The sequence below is a fragment of the Syngnathus scovelli genome, chromosome 1, assembly GCF_024217435.2.
Source record: "Syngnathus scovelli strain Florida chromosome 1, RoL_Ssco_1.2, whole genome shotgun sequence".
NCBI lineage: Eukaryota > Metazoa > Chordata > Actinopteri > Syngnathiformes > Syngnathidae > Syngnathus > Syngnathus scovelli.
In genome coordinates, this window is record NC_090847.1 from 25,621,610 (window position 1) to 25,649,265 (window position 27,656).

General features: G+C 41.8%; 1 protein-coding gene across 19 annotated transcripts in view; it reads right to left on the bottom strand.

Annotated features, from left to right (window-relative positions):
- Positions 1-27,656, bottom strand: part of LOC125977602 (adhesion G protein-coupled receptor L3) — a 99,751-nt gene that overhangs the window by 50,005 nt on the left and 22,090 nt on the right. For all 19 annotated transcript variants that reach the window (XM_049734411.1, XM_049734388.1, XM_049734440.1 and 16 more), the window contains exons 2-5: positions 26,849-26,916; positions 20,284-20,349; positions 10,890-11,060; positions 5,499-5,712 (exon numbers count right to left, since the gene is read on the bottom strand). In XM_049734411.1, coding sequence (XP_049590368.1) covers positions 5,499-5,712; positions 10,890-10,944 — 269 coding nt within the window. In that variant the 5' untranslated portion in view covers positions 10,945-11,060; positions 20,284-20,349; positions 26,849-26,916. The remainder of the gene's footprint in view (positions 1-5,498; positions 5,713-10,889; positions 11,061-20,283; positions 20,350-26,848; positions 26,917-27,656) is intronic.

The window sequence follows — 27,656 nt, forward strand, 5'->3', positions numbered from 1 at the left end:
CTATCGTTTGGTATCGCTAGCAATGTGCCTCAAATATTCATTTATATTTGTAAGATGCTTGTTTCTTTTGTAGTTGTATTGTAGAAGTTCAAGGCATTATTATAGTTTGGAAAAGTATAAAAAAATATTGGTTAAAACTACAGACAGAGAAACTGCTAAATGATTAGAAAACAATTCAAGCAAATAACGTAAGACTAAAATAAAAAATATAATAGAAAATTATAAAAATGAAATATACTTGTTAGGTAATAAACAAATAGTGAAAATAATATTCTACAATTATTGATTATTAATTATATTATATTATGTTATGTTACATCATGTCATGTCATGTCATATTATATTATATTATATTATATACAAAATACACTTGTCAGAAATATTGACATATTAATAAAAAATATATGAGACAAAAAATATAGTAATACAAATAGTGAATATAATATTCTACAATCATTGATTATTAATTATATTATATTACGTTACGTTATGTTATATTATATTATATATTGTATTATATTATATTATATACAAAATACCCTTGTCAGAAATATTGACATATTAATAAAAAATATATGAGACAAAAAATATACTAATACAAATAGTGAATATAATATTCTACAATCATTGATTATTAATTATATTACGTTACGTTACGTTATATTATATTATATTATATTATATTATATTATATACAAAATACACTTGTCAGAAATATTGACATATTAATTAAAAATATATGAGACAAAAAATATATACTAATACTTACATCAAACCAAAAGAAACCTCTACGTTAGCATCGTCTATTCTTTCTCTCGTGTGAGCAAAACTAGCGTACTCTGCTTTCACAGCAACATAATGACAATTTTCCACCGTGCACAAAAATAAAAGACCAACCCGCTGGATCTAATATGCATGGGATCCGCCTCATTTGAATCCTTCGTCAGGACTGCGACTTCCCCGTTATGTGCATGTAAATCCAAACTCTAGGGAGCACCTGTACAGGAAGGAGGCAGCGGAATGCGCAATCGATTTGTTTGGCGGCTGAGGCTTATTCGCTGGGGCCTGCCCATCTAATGATTTACGATTTCCGCGATGAATTTTTCTATTCTTGCCAACTAACCACGCCGCTCCCTATCTGGCCGCTGATGCTTGATTTATCTTCCAAAGCCAAGAAAGGCCCCTTGGGATTCGCCGGTCCGTAGGCCCATTTTAATCTCATTCCGGGGGGAGGAGGGGGATGGGCGGCTTTAGTGGGCAGCCATATTTTTACAACAACCGCAGTGAGATGAATATTAAGGTGACACATATTGAAAAAAGAAATGATCATTCGACATGCCAGGTGAAGAACCTCGCTTCTGTACCAGTACATCCGGTGACCGCAACGCAACGGAAAGTTGGCTAAACTTGCATGTAATGTTGTGTGTCTTTAAGGGGCGGGGCCTCTGAATGGCAACAATCGGGCTGGCTGCTTCTTTCAGTATAAACGTCTGTACCTTGCCGGTGCTTTAAACCAAGCAGAGCGCTGGGGTCTTCAGATTCTGGTCCAAATCCAAGTGAAAACGATGTTTTTTTTTTCCCCCGCTATTATTTCGATTATCGTCTTTTCGTCATTTTTAAAATCAAAGAAATTACAGAAAGCTACTATTTATTTATTTATTTATTTGTTTATTTATTTATTTATTTATTTATTTATTTATTTATTTATTTATTTATTTATTTTAATTGATTAGTTTGTTTGTTTTTAAATATTTTGGTTCTAAACATGCTTAAATGTTCTTTTAGTAAGGTTAGTAAGCTCTTTTGTTTTCAATTGTTTCTTGTCTCTGTGCTGTTGGTTGTGATCAGAATGGTATTAGCACCTTTGTCTCAATTGGAGCCAGGAAAAATCCTGCAAGGTTATCAACTGCTAAGAATAGCGAGCATGGAACGCCACCAAAACTGGCGCTAAAATCCATTTTGGGCAGATGGAGGTGAACTCCATTCACTGTACTGCATTACAATCCACACACAAATCAATAAACGCAGTGTATCACAAAGTCACACAAACACACACACACCCAAGTCCAATCTCTGTTTCACATTCACTCCCCTGCCTTTAAGCACCGATCCTTCATCTCCAGCCACGGTCACCATGGAAACTCCCCGTGTCCATCTCGGGGGTCTGCGCTCAAAGCGCTGCGGCGGCGGCGGCGTCTTCGCAAGCTCCCCGAAACGCATCACGAAGCGCACAGAAGCTTAGCTTGCGGGAGGGTGTTAAGCCACTAATTACCGCACACGTACAAAAGGGATGAAGGTGGCTACAATAACAATCCGCTCTATCTCCAGCAGCCATGAGCGACGGATGCAACCCCCCCCCTCTCATTCATTCCCTAAATAAATCCAACACTGCCACAATCAAATATTCCCGCCTTGTCCCAATCGATGGGACGTCTCAATAATGAAAGGACAGCAAGGAGGTGGTGAGTGACCTCCATGTTCAATACAGGAAGGCGGGTCCAGGATTACAAAAGCAATGCACAGACGGGATTAATAAAAAAAATAAAAATAAAAAATAAACAATATGACAGACATAATTAATTTGACTTTTATCCATTTTGACCTTATCGGTAATTTGTAGGTTACGAGCTGAGTAATGGCCACGTTTTAAGGTATCTTTCGACACCAGCCATCGATACTCACAAAAAAAAAATCCTCCTCAGCAGCAGTTGGCGCTATACAGCAGCAGACTGACGGATGGGGAATAGTATTTTTTTTTTCGATTCAGCAATCGATATACGCAGGGAAATTTAGTCGTTTTTGGTGCCATCTGCTGGCGATTTGGGGTCAAGAGACTTAAAAATAAAATAAAAAGTTACATATTTGTTTTTATCTAATTTGTCTGACATTATAGTCTTTATCAACTCCGTCTACTCCAGTTGAGCACTTAATGCAGAAGTATTAGACCTGATGTGGTTCGTCTTTTTCTCTGCACTCTCTTGACCCATCGTAAGAAAAGAAAAAAAAAAAAAAAAACTGGAAATGCAAGCATCGTAACTCTGTCTCACAACTTTGCGGGTTGTAATACAGATCAAGACAGCGCTTCTAAGAAATAATCAAATGGACCAAGATTCGAGTCTGTCAAAGAACAAATTCCATCAAGTTTTCAAGGTGACAGGCGGATTGCGATGGCGACGGCGGCGGCGGCGGCCTCAGCAGGCATAAAGAGCAGGAAGCGCTAGATTCAGATGAAGCATCTTTCATCTGGGCTTCAAGCCTCTCTCTGGTCCACACAATCCTCACCCGCCACCTCCACTCTCTCCCCCGGTATCCTTCATCATCAAAAAAACATCCGACAGCCACGCGTCATTTTTTTTTTCCAATTTATTTTGAGCTGCTCCTATTAGGTTGTATAAGCATCACATCCGGTAACATCGTGTTCCGCATCAACGAGCACGTCACGCCATTTTCAAATCACGACGTAGAGGTAGCGTGCCCCATAAAAAAAAACCTGGCTTCATCGCGTATTCATTTTCAAGAAAAAGTCAAAATCCTTGAAAGTAAGATCTGTTAGGTTCGAGGATGTCTGTATATTCCACAGGATCTTTTTTCAAGGTAAGATAAATCAGCAGAACACCCCTCCCCCATCTACCATACCCCGTCAGCACTCTAAAAGGACACAATATGCGTTAAGGCAGCAATCTTCAACATGTCCAAAGCAAACAGGGAGTGGGAGGGGCCTACAAGTTGCGTCCCTTTATGCCACGACCAGCACTTTTTTTTCTCGACCGCAGCGAAGAACAACCACGGTCCAGTGGTCGCGAAGGCCATTGACGGAATTAAGACTCATGAATAAGAATGCGGCACGGGGTGACGGAGAGCTCTCCCGCTGTGCGATATCGACATGCACGCTCGCTCAGAAAATAGCCTGGCATAATTAGGTCTCACAGGAGAGCGGCAGAGGCCACTCTTGAAACTCTCGAGAGCGTGTCCGAGAGAAATAAGGAGAAAATGCTAGCCACTGATGAAGATGTTTATTGATGAAGTCGATCAAGCATTGTTTGGGGTACGCCATGTGTAGACATATGATTTTTAAAAACCTTTTTACGGAAAGGCAACATGGTCGTAAAAGTAATTAGACAATTTTATTATAGATTCGCCACCAACAAATATAGTCATCTTGTCATCCAGCTTGTCCGACGTTCAAATTTGTAAACCACCGTACAAGCATTTAAAGCCCCAACGGAGTACGTATGGTATAAATATTTGTTTTGTATATTATTTTTTGTGCCAATTTTGTTGTTTTATGTTTTGAGGAGTCACAAAAGAAACTTCTGCGTGACATCTCATTAAAGAAATATGCTAATTTCCTCCGCTTTTGGCTAAGAAACTAGTGTTGTTAGTGAAACCAACCCATGTTCTAATACTTAATGATATAGAATGCAAAAAAGGTAAAACTGAACTTTTTCTGGTGGTAGAAGAGGTGATTGTATTTTGACTTTTTGATGTACAGGTTACTGACTTGGCAAAAATTCTGCTGTCTGAGTTTCCTTTAGCAATGTAAAAAACAAATGTCTGGTCTACTTATAACAGATGCCTACCACGAATATTTTTTATGTATCCCCTGAAGCCATTTTCTAAAGACAGCATGAAATTTGGTAGGCAAGTCTATAAGGAGTAGACCCACAAAAAAAAGTCTTCTGGAATCATTTGGCTATTGATGTTTTATTAATGAAGTATTTTCTTATTGTTTTTTTAGCAGGTCCACATGAGGCTAACTGGACAAAACTAGACTTCTACTCAAATATCTAGTAGAGTTTTCTGACGATGACGTTCAGCTTTTTGTTTGGGGATTTCTCATCGCAGATTTTTTTGCCAGTGAACTTATCAAAGTGTTGCGGAAAGAGTATGAACCCAGTTGCTCCAGGGCAGAAGCATTGCGTATGTGCTGTCAACTCTTACCTGCCAATTAAACGCTGGCAGATGGAGAAGAAGAAGAGAAAAAAGAGCAATGGTGGAGAAGCAGCGGATGAAAGAAAAGACGACAAAGTGAGAGGAAAGCAAATATCAGATGGAAGAAAAGGCCAAAAGAAGCGAGCTGGCTCCCCGCATGATGACTAACCACCTGCTCTTGACTGAATTAGCTCTTTCTTTTAAGCCCCATCCCAGAGCACATAGCTAGCCTTGTTAGCTTAGCTGGCTAAGCTGGATGCAACACGACCAAAAACAGAATTGCTGTATTATACTGGTACGTTGCTTAGCTTGAAGCAGAAATTCATACTAACCAGGAGCACATAGCTAGCCTTGTTAGCTTAGCTGCTATTTTGCTAAATCGCAAAAAGATAACACCTGTTCCCCATTCAAACCTTAAACATAATGTAAACAAGTCACATGACCTTGGGAAGAATCTCTAACTCTGTGTATGAAACAAAATAGATCCCTACGATCAAGATGTGATTGGTCACGTCAGGCGACCAATCAGATCCGCAACGGAGATGCTAAAGAAAAGCCGCCGTTACCTTTGTGACATGATCTTGTAGGCGTCCGGCAGGTAGCATCTGGTATTCTCCATCTGCGCCGGGTCGGCGTCGCAGATCTTGTCGTCGGTGCGCCCGTAGTTGGCGCTCTCGATCATGATGACGTCGGTGCCCGGGCAGCGCAGCTCGATGGGGTAGCCTTCGCACGACAGCTCGCGACGCACCACCGCCATGGGGATGGGCGCGCGGCTAAAGGCTGCGGGGAGATTAGGTGAAGCAGCATGAGGTTCAACTCAACAGTGTTGACAGGATGCACACTTGTTTTCAAACACGCAAGCTAGTTAACCACAAAAGAAGGTGCTCATTATGGTGCCTTTCATTTTGTTTTCATTCTAAAAAGGCAGTGAAGTGATGCCGCGTTTGAAAACGATCGCCAATAATAGATTTCAATTGAAAGCCATCAATTATCCGACGCTGAATGGCAACGTTTAATGCTACCCCTTGGTAAAAAAGTTGGGACAAACTTTGATAAATGACAAATATAAGCCACCAACCTAAAATGGTTGCATGATTTTTCTTTTTTTAAATAACTAAAATTTCAATCAAATTTCTATTTTACATAGATACTTTTCCTCCACTTCTTTTGCTCTAAAAAGTAGAAATCAGTGCAGCTCTCCAGTTCTGCAAATGTCAAAATCGGAACGCTTCATAATCCCAATACGATCATTAAAAAAACATCAGAGCGAGAGACTGTCATCATTGACATCATCAGTCGGTGCTCCCGCGGCGGAAGAGGGTAGATGTCTACGATTACCCGGTTAGTCCGCAACTGTCGTGTAATTACATCTTTGATTGATGGCTGTGCACGGATGCATGAACTAGTAGTGACGCTTCGGGTGCCATGTTGCTTGGGGAGAATTCAAATGTTGCACCCTCCCCGAAAAACTGTCCTCTCAAGGGGGACTTTTGATTTCTTTAATAAGGATCATAGGGCTGATTCTGGGCTGATTAACCTCGGAACTAAGTGGAAGCAACAATGACATTTAAAAGACTGTCATTAGGAACAAAATAGAGTCCTTGTACTTCATTTTAACTCACACGGAAACGAATAAAAAAAAACGTTAAGGTCAGCCATCATTTGAATCTCTAAAATTGGAAGTTCTGGACGGAGATAGGTAACTGTAAAACACCAAGCCTCATAATTTGGTTGAAGTAAAAGTCATTGAATTATACAGCAATAATATATTTCACATTTTTACCTATTTGCATTTTTTATGTACAAAAGCCGATCCACTGCCTACTTGGTACAACATCGGTGTCAAGGAAGTATGTTGAAGTGATATATTGTGATCGCCGTGGTTACAGAAGGCGGCCGCGTCGCGACAAAATCGCCGCAGGGTGTAGACGTAACACAAAAATTAATCGGCGACAAGGTTTGGTTTGACTGGCCCGCATACACACCAGCCGTTCTGGGAAATCATTTTCCTGGAATTCCCAATGGTCACCATACGGGTGTTTGGGAGCACGGACATTCTCCAAACATTCCAGAATATCTTTTCTGTCTGATGAAAACCATGCAGGTTATTGTTAGATTCCTACGGGGAATACAAACATAGCCAGCTAAGCTAACCTGGTGTGTGTATGTGTGTATGTGTGTGTCCGTGTGTGCATATTCAACAACTTCATTGAATTAATGGAAGAAAGATGGAAGACAAAGGCAGGGGGGAAGACAGGGGAGCTGATTCAACACGTCAACCGCCCAGACGGGTCCCGCCCCCACGGCGAGTGATTGATCGGATTCGATTAGACCAATGGGAGCCCGTCACACCCACTTCCTGGTTTGCGGCATTATTAACCGAAGTAGCTCATTTGCAAGAGTACTTTGAAAGAAGGGGTCTTTCAATGATACGCTTTTTCAATAATGCATGAGGGATTATTTATCTCCAAGTGAGAAACAGTTCAGGCAAATTGTTCTCCCAAGTAAATGATGTTTACATTTGGCCTCGGGCAACACGACTCTCAAAGGCTTTTACGCCGAGCAGAAAATTAGCCAGCAACTCAAGTGTCAAAAAGAAAGGATGGAAATACTTCATGCCACGACGGGCTGCTACGTGATCACGTCATAATCATTTTCTCAAAATTAATTAAATTAATTAATTTGTTATCATTAGAATTATTTAAACCCAATACTTCGCGTCAGACATTCTTGCTGAATTATCGATTCTGTATCGTAACAGGTGATACGATATTGTGTGCGTGGACTACAATTTGAGATCGCCCTTGATATTTTTATCAGTATTTTCCCAACCTTTAGCTATACGTAGTATTTGGTTCTAAAGTTATAATAAGCCATATTTGAAACCAATACTGTGGTGGGCCAACTATCGATATAACAATTTCGGTATTGTACAGTGTATATTTGTTTTCCATTGGACAGAAGGAATATTTCACGCCAGAAAATTGTACGATACAAGACGATTCGCAATCTCTTGAAATCGATATTTGTAGTCTGTATTCTCGCACGTATTGATACAAAGCAGAGGACAAGAACGTCTCTTGTTATTGATTTGACGATGACGCTTATAAAGAGGAAAGTCGCAAATATCCCAAATTGCACTCTGAAAAACACCTGCCTCGTAGCGCTTGCCTCACCGCCAACCGCGCCGCCGCTTGACCTCGCCGTCGATAGTCGTCCTCATTAAACACCGCTCGGGCCGATACCCGGCGGCAGGAGCGATTTAAACGGCATCACTCAGCGCTTTCTCAGCGGCGGGGAGATGCTAATTCATTTATCCGGGAAGATATATACGCCAGGCGCCTATAAAACACGCAGGTGTTTAACCCCGGCGTGCCACCCGCCACGCTACTGTCAATCATCGCGCGAGACCGGCCACTTCTGACAGCAATTTGGCGATGTAACGCGGTGACAACAGATGCCGCCGGCCGCGAGGACCATTTTTTCTTTCCCCCCACTCGGAATATCAAGCCGGTATTGATTTTGCATCCATTATAGAAGGGCATAAAAACAGAAGGGATTTGTAGGTGGCATGCCAAATGGAGGTGTTATTGGGAAGTGGGATTTTAATGTACAAGACTGTATTCCTCAAAATAAAGTCTGCCTTCAAAATACTAACCCTAACACCGTCAAAGAAAATCAAAGAGAATGTTGCTAACCAAAACAGCAGCACATATGGCAGATAAAAACATATACCGGCATTGTGGTTTTTCATTTTTATTCATCAGGGTTCTTCGAGGCAGGGGGGGTGGGGTAGTGGGAAATCCATAATGATAATCCCCCCAAATATTTAAAGACTTTTCTGAGTGAGTCGTCGAAAGGATCAATTGAAGCAGGGCCCGGGATTAAAGTGAATTCCCGTCAAGAAGGGAGCGTCCTCAAAGTGACACCTCTTCAAGGGCAAACTGTCAGCAGCAATACAAGCCTAGACTTTTTCCCCTCTGCCGCTTTGTGTGGCCTTGCCGTGACATTTATTACATCAGCGTGTGGATTTTAGCATATGATGAATCCATCCTGGCGTGGATGAATTGCATGCCTGTGCTTGTAATATTTCCTAGAATGCTGTCATTAAATGCTGTGCGATGGCTTTATTTTCCGTGTGGTCTTGGAATACATTTTCAGATGCTCAATAGGATCGCCCTGAATGCTCTTCTCTCAGTATTGACAGTACCGTATTTTCCGCACTATAAGGCGCACCGGATTATAAGGCGCACCTTCAATGAATGGCCCATTTGAAAACTTTGTCCATATATAAGATATATATGAACATTTGGCCCGCGGGCCGGACTTTGGACACGGCTGCTGTAGTGGCTCAATATTGGTCCATATATAAGGCGCACCTGATTATAAGGCGCACTGTTGGCTTTTGAAAAAACTGGAGGTTTTTAGGTGCACCTTATAGTGCGGAAAATACGGTATATGGTGTGATATGTGACATTCCAAGTGTGATCGCTTTTCTCTCAGCACTGGCAGTTTGTGTGAAGGTTTTGTCTTTTGGCATCCTCGCGTTCCCGCTTTGATGCTCAATATGGAAGTAAGAATTAATAAGTACGAATTCATTATCTCTCCGCACTTTCTCAATTCATTTTCGAGGCAACGTTTATTTGAATGCCTCTCAGCAGTCACATTTTCCGTGATGCTCAAGTCCCAGCACGCTCACGATACAGTTCAGAGTCATAATTACAATAATGCGAATAATAACGATAATGGTAACAGCAACAATTAATAATTATGATAACAGCACAATTGTGTCACTCAACATTTGCAAATAATGCAAATGTTTTGTTTCCCCCACTGCCAGGTGCAAATCTAATGTGTAAGTCGCAGTGCTCGGAGAGTCACCTGCTTGTCACCGCACAACACGGCAACGCCTCACTGGGCTCTCCAAACAACTTTGGAGCACCCCCCGCTTTCAAATACCAGCAGGAGGATAAATCATTTGTTTAATTAATTAACTCAATTAGGCAAATCCTAGGACGCCTTTGAGAGGGATGGCGAGGCAGAATTAAAAGTGGATCGTGTGGCTGCAGCTGTGACCGCATACGGTACGCCAGAGTGTAAAATACAAATATGGAATTATAGGACTTGAAAGCAACCATCGCTCGCCATGGCGACGACGGATCAGCCGCTTTACGGCTCCGTGCGCACGTGTTTTTTCAATTCATTGTCAAGGTCCTCACGTCAAAACAAGCAGTGTTTTGTCATTGGCAAAGGCACCAATAGGGGGCGCTAATAAGCGGAGGGACCTGATCCATTTACAAGCCCACCGTCTCAGATTGCGCCGGCCGGGGCCGTATTAGGCGGAAAGAATATCAAATCTATCCCGGAGCCTTTTACATGCACGCAAACACATGATTAATGTGCCTGCTGTTTGCCGCATTGATTTGTCTATTGTTATTCACTGTGACCAAAAACAATGGCGCAGGGGGAGTAAGGGGGCGGGTGTGTATGCCTTAGGTGTGTGTGTTACAACCTGATGACAATTGTTTTGTTTTTTTCTCTCTCTCTCTATCTCATCCCTGTATGACTTGTCTTGCTACTCCCGACCTTAAACCCTAACCCCTAACCGAGTACACGCCCCGATGCACGTCCATTCTTGCACACAAAAGGGGGGACTAGAGATCCCAAAGTAGGTCGAGCAATCTCTGGGGAAATGTCAAGGTGGAGAAATTCCCTCTCCAGCTGCACAACGGCTCTACCGCAACAATAAACATACTTGTCTCTCAGTAAACATTTTGGAGCCAAAATAAGAGAGGGAATTGCTTCTCTCTATTGACACGATACATTTTTTTAACAATAGCATTAGATGCGGAATGACAATTATATCGCAGCCTAGTCGTGATACATTTTGATGCACAATAACAGCGGGAAAGCTTGGCTCGGCATTTAGACAAGAGTAAAACCGGATTTGAACATACCCAGAGCGGCTGGAGCAAAGAGGCTGGCAAGGACTAGCAGGCGTGCGGTCCACATGGCCTCCCCCTCGTACCGCCCGCTGCTAACGCTGGAGTTCAGCACTCAGGCCTTCAAGTAAAACGCAGCGCGGCGGAGGTTGCTTGTTCTCGTTACTCGGCGATGTCCAAACACTCCTGCGGAGAAAAATGCGTGTAAAATGGATGGTATAAGTAGACAACAGATAATGGACGGTATGTATAGACAACAGACGGGATTAGGGTGACGTTACGGTTTGGATTGATGGGGAGGGTTTGTGGGGTTAGGTCATCTGAGGGCTAACGCATTTTCGGTGCAATTTCAGTCTTGATGTACAGTAAATGTATATTTTTAATGAGGAGGTCGCAATGTCTGATGGTTCATAATCTGATGAGCGAGGCCCCATTAGTGTCGCATGATCTCCAATGATTAGGTCTTCTATTATCCAAAGGCAGACACAATCTGCCGCAAAACCATAATCCCTAAAAAGAGATGCAAGGATCGCTGACAGATCTGACAGCATTGAAGAGAGTCATTTTCCATTGCGGGAGGGGGGAGGTGGGGGGACTCATATTTGACCCCCCTTCCCCCATTCTAAATACTCAAGACATGTCGGGGCAATGATTGTGCTGGCATGTAACCATTTTCTAATCCTAATCCTGATTATTTCCCAAATCCGAGATTAATGTAATCAGATTGTTTATGTTGGAGATAATAAAGGCTTTATGAGGAGGGCAGCTATTATGAATCCAAGGTGCAGCGCTTAAACCTGCACCGGTTTGACCGTTGGGGTAGAGGAGGCACTTCATGCAACTCCATTTAAGCAACATCAGAGAAGCTGGTTCGGGAAAGAATTGATGCTTTTAGGATTAGTGTGAAAGGATTTAGGGCTAAGGGTTAGTGTTTAAGTAATGGGTTTAAGGTATCGGTTTCGGATCTGGAGTTAGTGCTTAAGGGTCACAGTCAACGGAAGAGAGTTGGGGTATTGGGTATATAGTTAGGGTATGGGTTTAGAAACCATGATGTAAATTAGGTCAGGGTTAGGAGTTTGGGTTGTGTTAAGTATATCTATAGGTTTTAGGTTTGAGGTAAAGGTTTAAGGACTTGGGTATATGGTTAGGGTTTAGCGGTAGGATAAAGGAATAGGGTCAATGATTAGGATTTAGGATAAAGTTAAGGATCTAAATACAGAAGGTTTAGGAAAGGTCTTGGGTATAAGAATCTTGTTTTTTTTTCGTGTATCAAGAGTATACAAAACAGACTGTCCGCTGAGAAATGCCAATAAAACAAGACTAGACTATCACAGTAGTTCATTTGCTCCCTAAATAAATGAAAACAAGTACAGGAAGTGGCGCCCGCCGCCAAGTGAGCACATCATAAAATATATATTTATGAGAACAGCTTGGATGAGGTTTAAAAAAGAAAAAGAAAAAAAAACAAGATAGTTCAGCAATGCCAGCGTGTCTTGTATTCCAGAAGGAGTCTCGTGTGATACATTACGGCACTGACGTTTCAAGGGTACCTCGAGTGAAGGGATTTAAGATAACTCCCTTAGATACTATGGCCAACGTTTTGCAAGTCCAGTGACGCCTCTTCTTTGCAACATCAAGGAGACTAATTTATCACATTTCACTACTTTGGCAAAGTACTATTAGGGTACCGCAGAGTGCATTTGGCTTTCCCGTTGCTTCGGAGGTACTTAGACCGACTCAATTGGTCCAAACAAGGCCTGATATTTGCACATCGGCCCTCATTTCGGTTTTTAAGGATCAAGACAAGAGATGCAGTCGCTCAGATGGATCACTTGAAACCGAAGCAGTCCAGGCAAGACCAGATGAGCGCCTTGGAATTGCAAGGAATCCTGACCCTGATTAGCTACTTGATCTGGAACTGGGTAAAATTGGATAAAAAACTGAAAAAAACTGTTCACATAGTACCTTTTGTGTATAGTCTACAAATATTTACAATTTAACCCTCAGCGCTATCTGACGGGGTCACTTACACCTAGTCCCGCCTTCTGAACATGTCGTAATGAAGTGGGATCGCATTCCAATGACAGATCTCTATCTTGCATGGACGTGGGCCAATCGTGTGCATTTATGCAAATGAGGTGTATAATGAAGGTTCATCTGCGGCGGCGTTCTGATTGATGAGCGCTCGCCGAGGGAAATCTTCAGCGATTGGTGATTAAAACCAAAACGGTCAGATATGAGATTTTGAGGAGGCGGGGCCTGAAGCATCAAACAGTGGAATACACAAAACATTATTTTAAACACAGTTACCCTACAAAATAAATGGCTTCCAGATACACTTAGGCACTTCTGAGTTTTCCCTCAATACAGAATAGGCAAATAGGCATGAATAGATGAGTTTTTCCTTGGCGAAGAGCCGGTGAGGCTCGACGGTATTGGAAATCTGAAGATGAATAGGCTGTGACATCCCAGAAGCTCGAAAACGTGCGCAGCAAGGCATCCGCTCGCACAATTGGCTCCCCGCGAGGGACCCCGACGCAGCCAGCCAGTGACAGACAGATAATAGCGCTAACTTTAGCTCGCACGCACACTGACTGGTCCTCTATGATCATCTCCTTGAGTGTGACTGATGGCTCGGCTTAAGTAATGGGACCGCCCCGCCCCCTCCCCAAAAGCCGACCCTCCTGAGCATAACCTCGATCCATGAGAGGAAATGACACGTATAAAATGACAAGATGCACAGCAGGGATTATCATACACCAGATTGGCTCAAGGTGGGCCCGGGTTACCACGGCAACCCTTACTCGACCGCCGTTTGTCAGACACTAGAAGAAATGACTCTGCCCAAGACTGAGGCGTTGGGGTACGTTAAGACGATAAAACCGGTGTGACCTCAACGCCGATGGATTCCACCGTCGATATATTGCTGAGCTGTTGTGCCGACACCAGCGGTTTTTACGCAGATCCGGGTCAGAAGCATCGGCAGGGTTATTGGTATGATGGATGAGCGGCCTAGCAAAACATGACCTTACCTATGTCAGGACGACTGTCGAGTAATTCTGAAGCGCGGTGAAATCTGTCAGCGAGATAGAGCCCGCTTGAAACCGGAACAGGTTGAAATTTCACGGCGGTTACAGAATGACTTGGAAGTGACGCAAGGTTTTCAGGCTGTTTCCAAAGTTGAGTTTCACACTTGTTTCTTTTGTAGACTTATTTGTATTTGACTTCAGGTCTCAATTTCCTCCTGACTAACACCACATGCATAATTTTCCACTTCATTCCCAGTCTGATTTCACAAGAAGGCGGAGGAGGAGGAGGAGGGAAAAGCAATGACACACATACGCACACACAAACATCAATTTTAGCTGGGCGTCTCAGCGCTACACCAATGTCAATAGCGCTGATCCCAACAGCGCGTCGCATTTCAATATCATTATCTGATGCCGTGCACAAAATCTAATGAAATCTTTAAAACAGAAATTGCACAACGTCCTCAGCCAGGCGATCCACTCAATCCAGAAGTGATTACCGCGTTAATACCATCTTCCATCTGCTCTCTGGGACTTTTTTTTTGGGGGTGGGGACTCATAACAATATCAAAATCAACCTTCAGAACAGAGTAGATTGATCTCAAAGGCACTGCCCAAACATTTTAAGCCATGTATCATTTCAACACACACATGGTGAACTCTTGACCCGGAAACAAAATCAAAACAATGTGCATTTAAAGCCAACGTTGTTAAAAAAGAAAAAAAAAACATCCCAATTTGGTGCAGACACCACAGTTTAGGAATCTTGCTTCACTTGAGTTTTCACAATCCAACTCTTTACCGCCAATGATGTCGATAATCGTCACAACGAGGAAAGCAAAATATGGACGCCGCCGGAGAGGTTCCTTCGCCGCTATTTGTTTAAGACGAGCCTCCCGCAATTTCAAATGACGCGCCTGAAAAAACATCAACTTCATTTCTGAGGGCTTCCTGGTGGCTAACCCTTCTCCCAAAGGCTCTCCTCCAGATAATCGTCTTTAATGGAGGGGGGGTGGGGTGTTTATTTTTTTTTCTCTCTCCCCCCCCGAGTCACAGGGAAGAGGCGCCTGCCAAAACATGCGAGTGTCAAGAGCTCGCCGTAGTCAGGCGGCGGGTTGTGGCGGTCCTCAGACGAGAAGTGAATGGAGTTTGATTGGTCTGGGCAAACATCCTCATGGGGTACGTCTCGGAACAAAGAGAGCAATACACGCCTCTCTTGTCGAGGCAAATGCTCTCAGGGCTGCAAGAACAAAAAGAATCACCGGCGCCGGTCTCGAGGTGCCTGATCTTAGCGAGACCTCAAACACCCGATGATAGATCGCTTTGCTCCTTGAATTCCAAGCAAGTCTTTCTCTTTTTTTAAAAAAAAAAAAAAAGAAACATTATCCTGCTGTCATCCAGGGTAGTTTATATCTACAGTAATAAGGACACAGCAGGAATTTTTCTTTTTTTTTTTTTAAATCTGTTTTTGTTGAACAGCACAATGATGTAATCAAAGCAGCAGTTTATTAATGAGAGGAAATGAATATTTATTATTAATTGAAGTAAGTTTGTTCAGTCATGTATTAAAGTTATGAGACATATATTTTTATAGATTTAGGTAATAAAATTTGTCTGTTCATTCATTTGATAGTTTTCTTTGTGCCAGGATCTAATTGGGGAAAACGGCTTATTTATTGATTAGATTTTCACCCGACCTCAATTGTTAAGTCAAGGAGGAAGTGTCGAAATGAAACAAAAGAATAAATCTTTTGTGTATTTATCTTTTCATTTTGGGGTGTGTCTTGTGCCAGTATTAGATAAATCAAGTAAATAAAATATAAAGTGATATGGTACTTTAATCATCCAGTCATATATTTAATGTTTATTAATCAATTATCAATCATTAAATGTCTTTATTTTAGTCTGGGTCTACGTCTAAATAATATCAATCAATGACAGAAATTAAAACATTGTGTCATTTCTTGTAATTCAAGTGAAATATAGAGAAAAAAATATATTAAATGACTCAACGTCCATGTCAATGACTTGACATTTGATTTAATACAAAAGTACTTCACAGAAGCGGCTTGGTGAAAGCACTTGTACTGCTGTGTAGTAATCTAAAGCTGCTCTGGCCCCGGGCTCAAAGCGAACGAGGCGAATTAGGCCCTTCTGCTGCCGTCTCCGCCATTAAAAATGCACAACATGGAATTGGAGAAAAGGATTTGGATTGATACAAACGAGGGCTCAGGGATTAAACTGGAAAGAATAAGAGGTAATCTTGTCCATGAGGGCCGCCGCACATTTGATTCCAACCGAGTTCTCAGTCCAAGTCCCTAATTGCACTCCGGTTTGGTTCTACTGGTCCACTTGTGCCACAAACAAATGTTGGGCCCACTTGAAGCCAGGGAGGCGCTAATTGCATCGGGCCAGCACTGAGGAGCGCAACGCTGACGAAAATGCGCAGTCGTTTATTCCGGTGAGAGCGCGGCCAAATGAATCAATCAACAAAAGAATGCAATTGCGTCATAAATTGCGTGTGAATGCTGAAGAGCTCAACTGAGAAGCTGTGGGATTAATTACGGAAATATAATTACGTCAAATATCATTCATTGTTGTCGCGCCGGCCCAGGAAGGTCCTTTGTCATTCATTAAAATAAAAAAATTATATTATTATGTTACTTAACAGTATCATTGTGACACACACCTGTACATTTTGTTGTCTATTTTTCTTTAGTATGTTTTATTTTTATTTATTTTCATTTACTATAATTTATTGTTATTTATTTTCAGTATGTTTTATTTATTTATTTTTCATCTATTGTATTTGTTTTTATTTATTTTACTTATTTTTATTTATTTCTATTTTACTATATTTTATTTTTATTTATTTTTCTATTTTTATTCCTTTGGCTCAACTCCACTGTGTGCCAGCAGGTCCATGTGGAAATCCTTTCTCAATTTCTTATTTATTTCTATTTCTTTATTTCTAATTTATTTTTATTTATTTTTATTTACTATAATTTATTGTTATTTATTTTTAGTATGTTTTATTTTATTTTTTTATCTATTGTATTTGTTTTTATTTTACTTATTTTTATTTATTTCTCTTTTACGATATTTTATTTATATTTATTTTTCTATTTTTATTCCTTTGGCTCAACTCCACTGTGTTCCGGCAGGTCCATGTGGAAATCCTTTCTCAATTTCCCTTACCTGCCCAAATAAAGGTTAGGTAAATAAATTCTAAAGATTTCCCAGTCCTACAGGCTTCCTTGTAGTCTTTTGTTCTTGAGCTCTGACACGCAGTCATCCCAGCGATAAATTGTCTCAAAACAAGTTCCCAAATTGATGCCGCTCAGGTCGCCGCTCCCCCGTCGGCCGCGACCCATCACTCATTTTCCAATCTCGTTGCGGGAGTATCCATCACACTCGATGGCGCCGCTCAACTTTGGAGATGGTAACAGATTTTTAGCGGGATGGGTTTAATTCATCTTTTAATGAGACGTGGCTATCATCATTCTCGCAGAGAGAGGCTTTTTTTCTGATGTCGCCGTTCAATTTGTCTGCCGACGAGTCGCCGAACTGTCCAGTCTGGAATTCTCCCCGCACTTCCTGCCCCTCCCGATGGAGATATTTGCCTGGCAATACGAGATGATGTTATTCCACTTGCCAGCCTGAGGCGTCAGCTGTGTGTGTGTTGGACGTCTGTCAGAGACCCCCCCTCCAACAACAACCCCCCCTCCCCATCCCAACCAACTGGTTAAGGAATTCCGTGCCAGTCGCTTGGTGAGACCGGTCTCTGCTTCGTGTCCAAATTGATTGAGACTTTGGCACCCCTGAAGTAATCCGAGTGTGTCTTTTCCTCTTCAAATCATTATTTTGTTTTTCTCAAAACACCAAAATCAGTGCCTGAAAGCAATTTCACTTTGCTGACATGAAACTCCGCAGAGATATCGATCACGAGTCAAAATCTCAAGAGGCTATGCCTGAAAAGACTTTGAACCAGTCCGCATCAGAAATTCATAAAATCAATCCATCCATATTTTGACCCGGGGTCAGGTCTCAAGGGCGGCAACCTAAGCCGAGAATCCTGGACTTCCCACTTCATCTAAAACGCTGCCAGGTTTGCGAGAAACACTTCACCATGAAGAACGCAGGTCTGATGAAGTCACTAAATCTGGTCTTCCGAAGACTGTACTTCCTATGAACCCTCTTTGTAAATTAGAACAGCTGTGTACTTGTTCACCCCGCCTACTTTGATGCATTTCCAAAATGAATCTTGGCATATTTTCCCAGCCAAGGCTTCACTAAACACCAACTGATGAGTAATTGACAAGAACATCATTCGGGTATTCCTTGCAAAAGTATTTGTTGCCGTGACTGATGACAAAAACGGACAAAAGTGCCAATTGAGAATCGGCCACAGTGCGACTTTTGGGTCTGGTCCCAGTGGGACATGTCTGAGAGGCGTCCCGAGGCGTCCCAACCACATGATCCAGATCTCGATACCGAGGTGTAGCAGCCGTACTCCGAGCCGTTCCCGGATGACCGCCGATTTGCCCCCTTATCTCTAAGCGAGAGCCACGACATCCCGCGGACGAAACTAATTTTGGCGGCTTGTATCCCAGATCTTGTTCCTTCCGTCACAACCCCAAGCTTCCGATCACGGGTGAGAGTGTTAACGTAAATTGACTGATAAATCGAGCGCTTGGTTCCTTCTTTGCAATTATTACGGGCGCTGTATTGCTCTGCCGTGTCAAGGTTCTTTCGTGAAGCCGAGATGAATTTTTTTTTCCTCCAGATTGTGAAAGATGTCGTCCCTGACATAGAGACCTAAGTCACACTTAAAAAAAGAACTCGGTAGGATTCTTGTTGACGCAAGCAACGTACGCGTCGTGTAATTCATGCGAAGTTCTCCACGATGACGTTTCCATCGTGCCATTTGACAGTTAGCTGGCACAATAGAAATAAACAAGGCAAAGTACATCTCTCGAGGCCCGACTTGACCTGGAAGTAAGTGAGGAGCAATTACGACTCCAATTTCAAGGGCTTGGATGCCACAGAAGCCAGTTTGCTCTTTTCAAAGCAGGAAACCGGAGGATTGTTTGACATTGTGTCACACCGCAACCAGATATGTCCGACATTGTTCCATCGGGAACACCTCAGCGTGGCTTTAACGGCTCGGGGCGATTATGAAAAACCGGATTTACGCCGACACATTTCTACGGACACACCTGAATGCTCCGGGAACAGTTTTATGCGCCTCTCCCCGAGGAAACGTCTGCTTTAGGATTTTAAAAGCCCATTTCGCTCCACTGCCAGAGGCGAAATATTGTAGTTGAGCTGATTCGAGCCCAGGCAAAGATTGTAGACTTATTTATTGCTCTTTAGCTTGCGCAAGAATGCATTTAATAATATTATATTTTAAATTGCGTTCCTTTGTAAAGTTAATAATGCTGTATTTGGATCGACATAGCCGGCTTATAATGTCACCTAATGGAAATCGTAGTGGCCGTCTAGCCGCATTCGTAGACTTGAATACAATACGTGCGGTCTTCTCCTCTATTATTTGTTCAATATAGAAACGATTCTGCTTTTTATTATTGCACTGGCCAACACGGTCCCCATTTGAATGCAGAAGGACAAAGGGCAACTTTCCGAGACGAGCAACGAGACTGAAAGAGACGCCGCGTCAAATTCAGGAACTTGAATCAATTCTACCAGGAGCGGACGAATGAAGTTTTCTCCAGTTATATGTGCGGGCCAGAGTCTGTCTATAGTATTTAGTTAAAAAGCCACATGCCATTTTTCAAACACTCATGACGGCTTTGAATAAATTATGCTAACTTTTTTTTTTGTCCTTGTGCCAAACAGTGCATCTGCTGAATCGTAATGACCGGAGCGGCTGCAGAGTGCAGGCCAAGCAGCCTTTGGACAAAAAGATGATTTTTACAAAAAATATATCTAATTGTTTATAATGGAATTCAATTATATTTTATTTCATGAAGTAGCATTTTTTTTTAAAAACACAGCATGAATTTTATTTCTTAAGTTGTACGTATTATTAATCGTATGCAGTGATATTAGTTTGTTGACTTAGATTACATTTTATTATATTTTTACTCACAGCACACATTTTATTTTATTTTCACTTTACAAATATAGTGCATTTTCAATTTAATTTTTATAGATGTTTCCCTAGTCTATTGTTCAGTTAAACGTTTTTAGTTCATAAATCTGCTATAAAAAAGTCATATTTTAATCAATATGTTTTAATTCTTTGTCCTTTTGGGGACGGGTGATCACATAGCACTAATATAATTTTTAATTAAATGTATTACATTTATTTAATTAAATGTATGATATAGATTCGGGATGCAAATGCAATTAATTACCTTATTTGGAAATGCCCAGCCGGACAGTTGGCATCCAGTCAGGTGGCTCCCAGCATTCTTTTTATTCTGGTGAGGCAAAAAAATTATATATGTATAATAGAATGGAGCTGAAGAGCGAAAGAATCCATTTTGTGAAACAACACAGGGACATCAGCACATAGAAAAGCACACATTGAAAATCCTGATAGCCATTTGCATTTGGAATTTCCTTTGGGTTCTCCTGATTAGAGTAAAAACATTTTGCCATTTGAGCACATCTCCCAAGACGGCCGTCACTCTGCCAGGAAATTAATGTATTGATTGAGGATTTTTTAGTAAATCTGCCAATCATCTCTATGGCATAACTGAATCTGAGTGCGGAGGAGGGGGGGGGGCTTTGATTTATGCAAATGCTTCCATCAATGGCAGCACTAATAGAAACAACACAAACTGTTTTGCTTCAGCAAATTACATTAAACCCAAGCCAATGTGCCTTATTGAAACCAAATCGGATTTATCGTATTCATGGCGTGCTTCGAACAAATGTCAGCTCGTCCCCGATTCGTTTCTCTCGGTTTCGATTCAAGACATTTCCTGATTGGTGAAAAACGAGAAGGTAAAGTAAGAACGAATGATGTCGTCGGCGAGCACATCTGCTCGTCAGCGACTCCGCTGGAACCTGTCACATGCCCGGCAGGTTCCGGAAGCCAGGCAGATGGCGCGCGGCGCAATTAAGCCCCCGCCAAAAACCTCTCAATCAATCTCCGGGAGCTCCTGCATTGCGAGCATTTGTCCGTTCAACCAACGCGCCGCTCCGCCTTTTTTGTGTGAACCTTACTGGAGGCCAGCACAAGTGTTTCATTCACACCCAATTATTGTCAAGGGGATGCTATTACACGGCCCAAAGACAAAACGTAACGACAACAACAAAAAACTGAGCGCGAGACGTTCCTCTTTTGTTCTCGGCTTGTCTCGCGTAGCTCGCTTGATAAAAGAGAGGAAACACGATCGGGCATAACGGACAATGTGGACGCCGATTAGACCGGTCCAACTTTCAGTGCTTACTGTGTATTCGGAAACAGCCCATCAGCTGTTAACTAGTTGATACATTTATCATGTGCAGGAAAAAAATGAGGTTTTTTTTTTATTTAAAAAAAATCTAAAAAACTGACTGACTTTTCTTTCTGATATTTTCTTTTTCTTTTTAAAATTGAAAAATTATTTCATTTTCTTTCTTTCTTATTTGACCGGTCCAACTTTCAGTTCTTACTGTGTATTCGGAAACAGCCCATCAGCTGTTAACTAGTTGATATATTTATCATGTGCAGGAAAAAAATGAGTTTTTTTAATTAAAAGAATCTAAAAAACTGACTGACTTTTCTTTCTGATATTTTCTTTTTCTTTTTAAAATTGAGAAATTATTTCATTTTCTTTCTTTCTTATTTGACCGGTCCAACTTTCAGTTCTTACTGTGTATTCGGAAACAGCCCATCAGCTGTTAACTAGTTGCTATATTTATCAAGTGCAGGAAAAAAAATATATATATATATTTAATTTAAAAAAATCTAAAAAAAACCTGACTTTTCTTTCTGATATTTTCTTTTTCTTTTTAAAATTGACAAATTATTTCATTTTCTTTCTTTTTTATTTGGGGGTAAAATACCTTTAATTTTATTTATCGCATAAAAAAACATTTCTTCAAGATTTAATGCAAATATATCGTGTGTATGCAAGTTAAATTCTGAACAAACATGGGAATGATTTTTCGCCGCGTGTCTTTGCAGCCTGAAATAAAGCAGGTGCGCGTTTGACAAAAGCGGAAGAAATTTCGTCTGTCATCACGGGCTCACGTTGCATACCTATCAGCCGAATGTTTTTACACCGTCAATGAGATTAGCCATGTGTACTCTCCACCGAGCGTGTACATATTGAAGGGGGGGTTTAACCGAGCTCGACGGGAATACAAAAGCTGGCGCTGGTGACTAAATGTTTGCACGGGACAGATCAGGCGTGCCCCGCAACACCTGCATTCTGGGGAAAACACGTTTTTCCGGGAGGGAATTAGTGGGATTCTGATGAATGAACAAAGACAGACGTGAGTAACCCCGGCACCAATATACGGCTTATCTGCGGACTAAAGTTGCACAAAAGACGACTGATAAGCTCAGCAGAAGGAGGAATGGCGGAGAGAACGAAAAGGCCGGGTCAAGACGGCGCGGGGTCAGTTAAGCATTGACTAGAGCATAGTCGAGGATCTGTGTCATGTTTCTTATTAAGGCTCGGGGCGGTGAACGCAACGCTAAGCAGGGTGAAAGCAAGCCGTTGTGTTTGGTCTTTAAGGAAGGGTGATACTCACCGGCTTGTGTCCATGTGGCTAAAATTAGCTCATCTGTTAGCTTTTAACTAGGTGGTCTGCTACATTTCACTTCACATCTTACCGACGCTTCTTATGAATAATAAATATAATATGAAAGTAATTACCTTTGGCAGTTCAGGTTTACTTTCACACTAGATACACAACACAAAGATTTACACGTTATATATTTTTAAAAAATCCATGTTGCTTTAAAAACAGCCCCTCGCTAACCTTGCATTACGGTTAAACTTGAACACAAACAGTGAAGCAACACATGCAGACAGACAATGCAAAAATACCGACAGCCATGTTTTCTTAACCCTTTATCAAAGACAACTAATATAACAGCAACTTACTGAGTAGTAGTGAAAGAAGTCGAGTCTACTCTTGTTGTTTTTTTTGCATGACTCTACTGTACTGAACCCCCGGTGGCCAAAAAGGGTACACAAAAGATTTCCAAGTGAGTGTCAACTCGGCACAACAAAGTTTGGAGTGCTATTTTTGCTGATTATACAACAAAATCAAACATTTGTGTAATTGAGGAAGAAAGGCTGGAACAGATTAATGGCATTTCCATTCATTTCAACAAGGAAAAACGATTTGAGATACTGCTATGTGCCTTATTAAGAAAGACTATGTGGCTCCATCTTACTGAGGCTATTAATGTTATGCATCTTACTAATTTAAGCTTGTAGCCAAAGGAGGAAGTCTCTATTGAGCATTTTTGCTACTTCTCATGAATTTTTTTCAGAAAGTAACGAGCAACTGCCAGCGCGAGTCGAATATGAACAAAATTCCTCCCAGCTTGTCACATCGCATTGAAGCCGATGCGGCGTCAAGAAGTTGTCCTTCTTAAAGCCGCCGCCTCCGCAAAAAGCTTTCATTGAGGTTGCATACTTGCTTAAATACGCCATGACAGGGCAAGCTTGATTCACTCGACAGTGATGACGGAGAAGCGGAGCGAGAAAAGAAAGTCAACAGTGCATATTTCTCCTGAAAGGTAAAGTGTTAAGTTAGGCTACTCGGCGGGGACGTTGATCATCGGCCCGGCTCGCTCTATATATTGATTAAACCATCCATCACTTAAACGCTACAAGACATTATTTCTAATTAAAAAGTAAGTCATAAATTGCACTCTTTATTGCCAGACTGGGCTTGTAAATAAAACTTCAGGGGAGGGTGCAACCACATTGCAGCCTCCCCCCTGCGTCCTCCCGCGAAAAAAAAAAGGAGAAAAGGTTTGCGTACGGGAGAGATAAACAGATGCAAATCAATCATTTCTGCAGGCAGTTGTTTTTACAGCTATGGGAGCAGTAAAATTTAACAAATATGTAAATCGGATGTAAAAGGATGCCTGTGACTATGAGGTCATGTCAGCCAATCAGAAGCAGAGACATTAGTAAATACAATTTTGCAATTTCAGCACATCTTACTTTGCACCTTTAAAATCAAATTTCGCCACTGTAGTGCCTGACGCTCATTTTTAACGTAAAAAAATCCAGCGGAGGGCGGAACGAGGTTGCAGCCTCCCTCGTTCTCGCCCCGGCTTAGGGATATAATGAAAATAAAATATAAAAAAAAAAAATGTACAGACGGGTACGACGGTACCGTCGGGATACTTACGGCAGAGGTAAACAGATGCAAATCAATAATTTCCGCAGGTAGTTGTTTTTACGGCTTTGGGAGCAGGGGATTGAGCAAATATGGAAATTCAATGTTGGTACTGGGGGGGATGTAAAAAGGATCTTGACGGTGATGTATGATGATGAGGGGCTCATGAAACTGCGCCGACGCACTCCAGCAAGCCTCTTTTACCTGACAAACAACCGTTTTGCCAGCCGAGACGGGATTTAACGCAGTCTTTTTTTTTTCTGGTAGCCTCCGTCGTGTCCACCTCGCAGCAGAGGACACTTCACACCCGACAGCTTCTGATTACCGCTGCTTGTCAGGTAGCAAATTCAACAATAACCCACCCACCCCCCTCCCCCAAAGCCCCCACCACCGCGTTACCCGGTTGTGGCGGAGTGGCAGGCAATTTTTCGAGGGAAAGGATTTGGGATTTCTCACCTTAAAATGGAAACGGGGTGAAGGAAAATGAAAAAGAAGTCACGGGCGAGGCAAAGTATGTGCAATCATTATTCATCCGGCTTTAGTCGGTGGATTTTTTTCCACTTTATACTTGAGCTGGATGAAAAATGTTTTTCACCTGAAAGAAAGGCCATGGAGTCGTGTTAGGTTTCAAATTGTGGCCATGGACTTAGAAGTGAATTTGTCGACCGCTGCATTATGTTGCTAACCAAAACACCAGCACCTAACTATCTAGTCAGTCAGGCCTGACTCACAAAAAAGCTTATGAAATGTATCCTTGGTAGCCAATCAAACGCTGGAAGAAAGTTGATTTTGAAAAAAGCTCAAAATTAAAAAGTGTTTGACAAAGTACAAGCTCTCTGCAGGAATAAAAAAAAAATGCAGACTGAAATTTGGGAGGCTTCTCTGTCATGCATGGACCCACAAAAAAAGTCTAAAGATCCAAAGCTAAAAAAGAAACTGAAAGTTGAAAATGTTGCTTTGAAGCTGACATTTTGGTTTACGACCACACTATTTAATGCAACAAAATCAGCCAGTTTGAGTTTTCAACCTAAAATTTGGGAGGCATCTCAGTCATGTGATGTGTAGTAGACCCACAAAACAGGAAGCCATGCAGCCACTTTGCTCATCTTTCATTTTGAATGGCACAACTTTGCATGACTGCCCATAGAAGCCTCCAATTGTTAACCATAATACCCTACGAGGAAATTAAAATTTGCCTCATGTTATCTTAAAGCGGCACCATTTGTTTGCACATGGGGATTTCAGCCCAGGTGTCACCAAATCATGCAAAACAGGTCGTTTGCATTGAAAGGGAAACCTTTTCGCGGGCCCCCTAAGCATCAGTGTGCGCTCACCGATTTGAACGGCGCCCAGAGCCGCCGGGTCGCTTTGGTTACCCGGGCAACGGCAGCAGGCGAGGAAGCAGCGGGTCGCGTCGCACGGATACCGAGTCGAGCATCACAAGCCTTCTAAGTGACCATGTTTGTCTGAAGGCACACAGTGCTTAATGAAGAGCCACGCTCATAAAGACACATCAATGCGCAAAGTGGCGTTGCCGTGACAACAGCAGCCAGATGAAATTACGCTAGAGTTTGTCTGTCATTTGATCCCGATGAGCAAACTGTTGGTAATGGTTGTAAACGTGTTGTTAACATTTTGACTCAGGTGTCTTTGGCTACTTAAACTTGGCAGCAACGCCACACTGTGAGGTAATTTCAGCCGGTGAGATGACGAGAGAAAGTCAAGTTTGAAAAAAGCTCAAAGGCAAAAAGGATTTGACAAAGAACAAGCTCCTTGCAGGATTTTTTTTTTTAAAAAAAAAGCTTTTTTCTGCTGTCAGTACCCATTCATTTGATGTGTACCGTCAAGCAACAACTGTTCATGCTAGGCCCGACGCCGTTGTGTTAGCGTGCCGGCTGACTTGACTCGTCTTCCCGAGTGCCGGTATATATTACCGTCACAGTGTTGCCAACAATATTGACACGTCATCCAGAAATCAATCAAATTAATTAAAGATGCTAACAAAACTAATTAATTACACTGACAACGTGTTATACGGCGTTAGCAGCTAGCTAAGTGAGTGCAGTCTTTTTCAATGGCGGCTGATTTGGGCGAGGCGGGCGAGACATGTCGAGGACGAGACGTTGGCAAAAATTCGAAGCAGATTTACGGTGTCCTACCACTTTCGCTTTTATTCAAATGTTTTATTTTCACCTTGCGCCTAATGACATTACTCCTTCGTCAGCAACATTTCCCGCCCTTGCGCTTTCTTCTTTTTATTTTTTATTTTTGAAATGCAAATGAATTCACGTGTACTAATATGGGATTACCCCGGAATGCGTCTGCAGCCGAGCGTGGGTAGCCCCCCTCCGAAAGCCGCCAGCCCCCCGCGCTGTCGTGAAAACACAATACGAGCCCCCCGTTGACTTATCAAAAGAGCTGATATGGCATTTTCGCCCCCGGTGCCACTTTTTATGCCTTGTTCCCGTTGAATACGGCATCGTAAAAAAACAAGCATAAAACCTCAATGGTGGGCTCGGGGAGCAATGTAAACAATGTATGCGGCTAAAATATGCACGGCCACTGGGAAGGGAATGCGAAATATGGTATAGTTTGTGCGGGCCCAACCAAAGTTCCTACCTTGGCACGAGCTCGCCGCGTCAGTTGTCCGTCATCACCTTCCGCATCACCAAGCCACACCATCCATCCTAAAAAGCCCACACACAAAGAACAACTTTTCAAATGTTATATATTATTCAAACTGAGAATGTATCAAATGAATGTTATTGATAACTTCATCTGAGGAACAATTTTTAAATTTTGAGGAATAATTGTTTTTCTAGGGACCTAAATCAAATACAGCGATCCCTCGCTACTTCGCGTTTCGTTTATCACGGATTTTTTTTCCCCCAAATTAAAAAAAAACATTTAAAAGTCAAAATAAAACTTCTAAATTGAGGAAACATGTGTCTAACCTTTAGGACAATGTAGTATTGCTCCAAATGTTTGTTTACATTCCTTTAGAAGTACGTTTTCGCGTGTTGGCACGATCGCGAATTAGCATATTTGCTAACTCGTTAGCCTGCCCAGTACTTCTTGTTTAATTTAATGCTTCTTCTTATAAATACAAATATGTTAATATATATTTTTAAATAACTGTTTGTAAATTAAGTAATAATCTTTTTTTTTAATTTTTAGTTGTTATCATGTATTATTGGTCAAAGTTTAGATCCCAAACAGTTCAGGTCACACATTTGCGATGACATTTCTGTCACTGTTCCGAACAAAGTTACGAAAAATGCGTGTTTGTCTATTTTTTGGGGGTGGGGGCTTATTTTTGTTAGCAATTATGAAGTGAGGTCTTCATAAATCTGTGGCGGTTCCCGCAGCGGTGACAAAGCCGCCATGCGCCGCTTTGTAAATCCAGGTCGCATCGGCTTTTTAATGG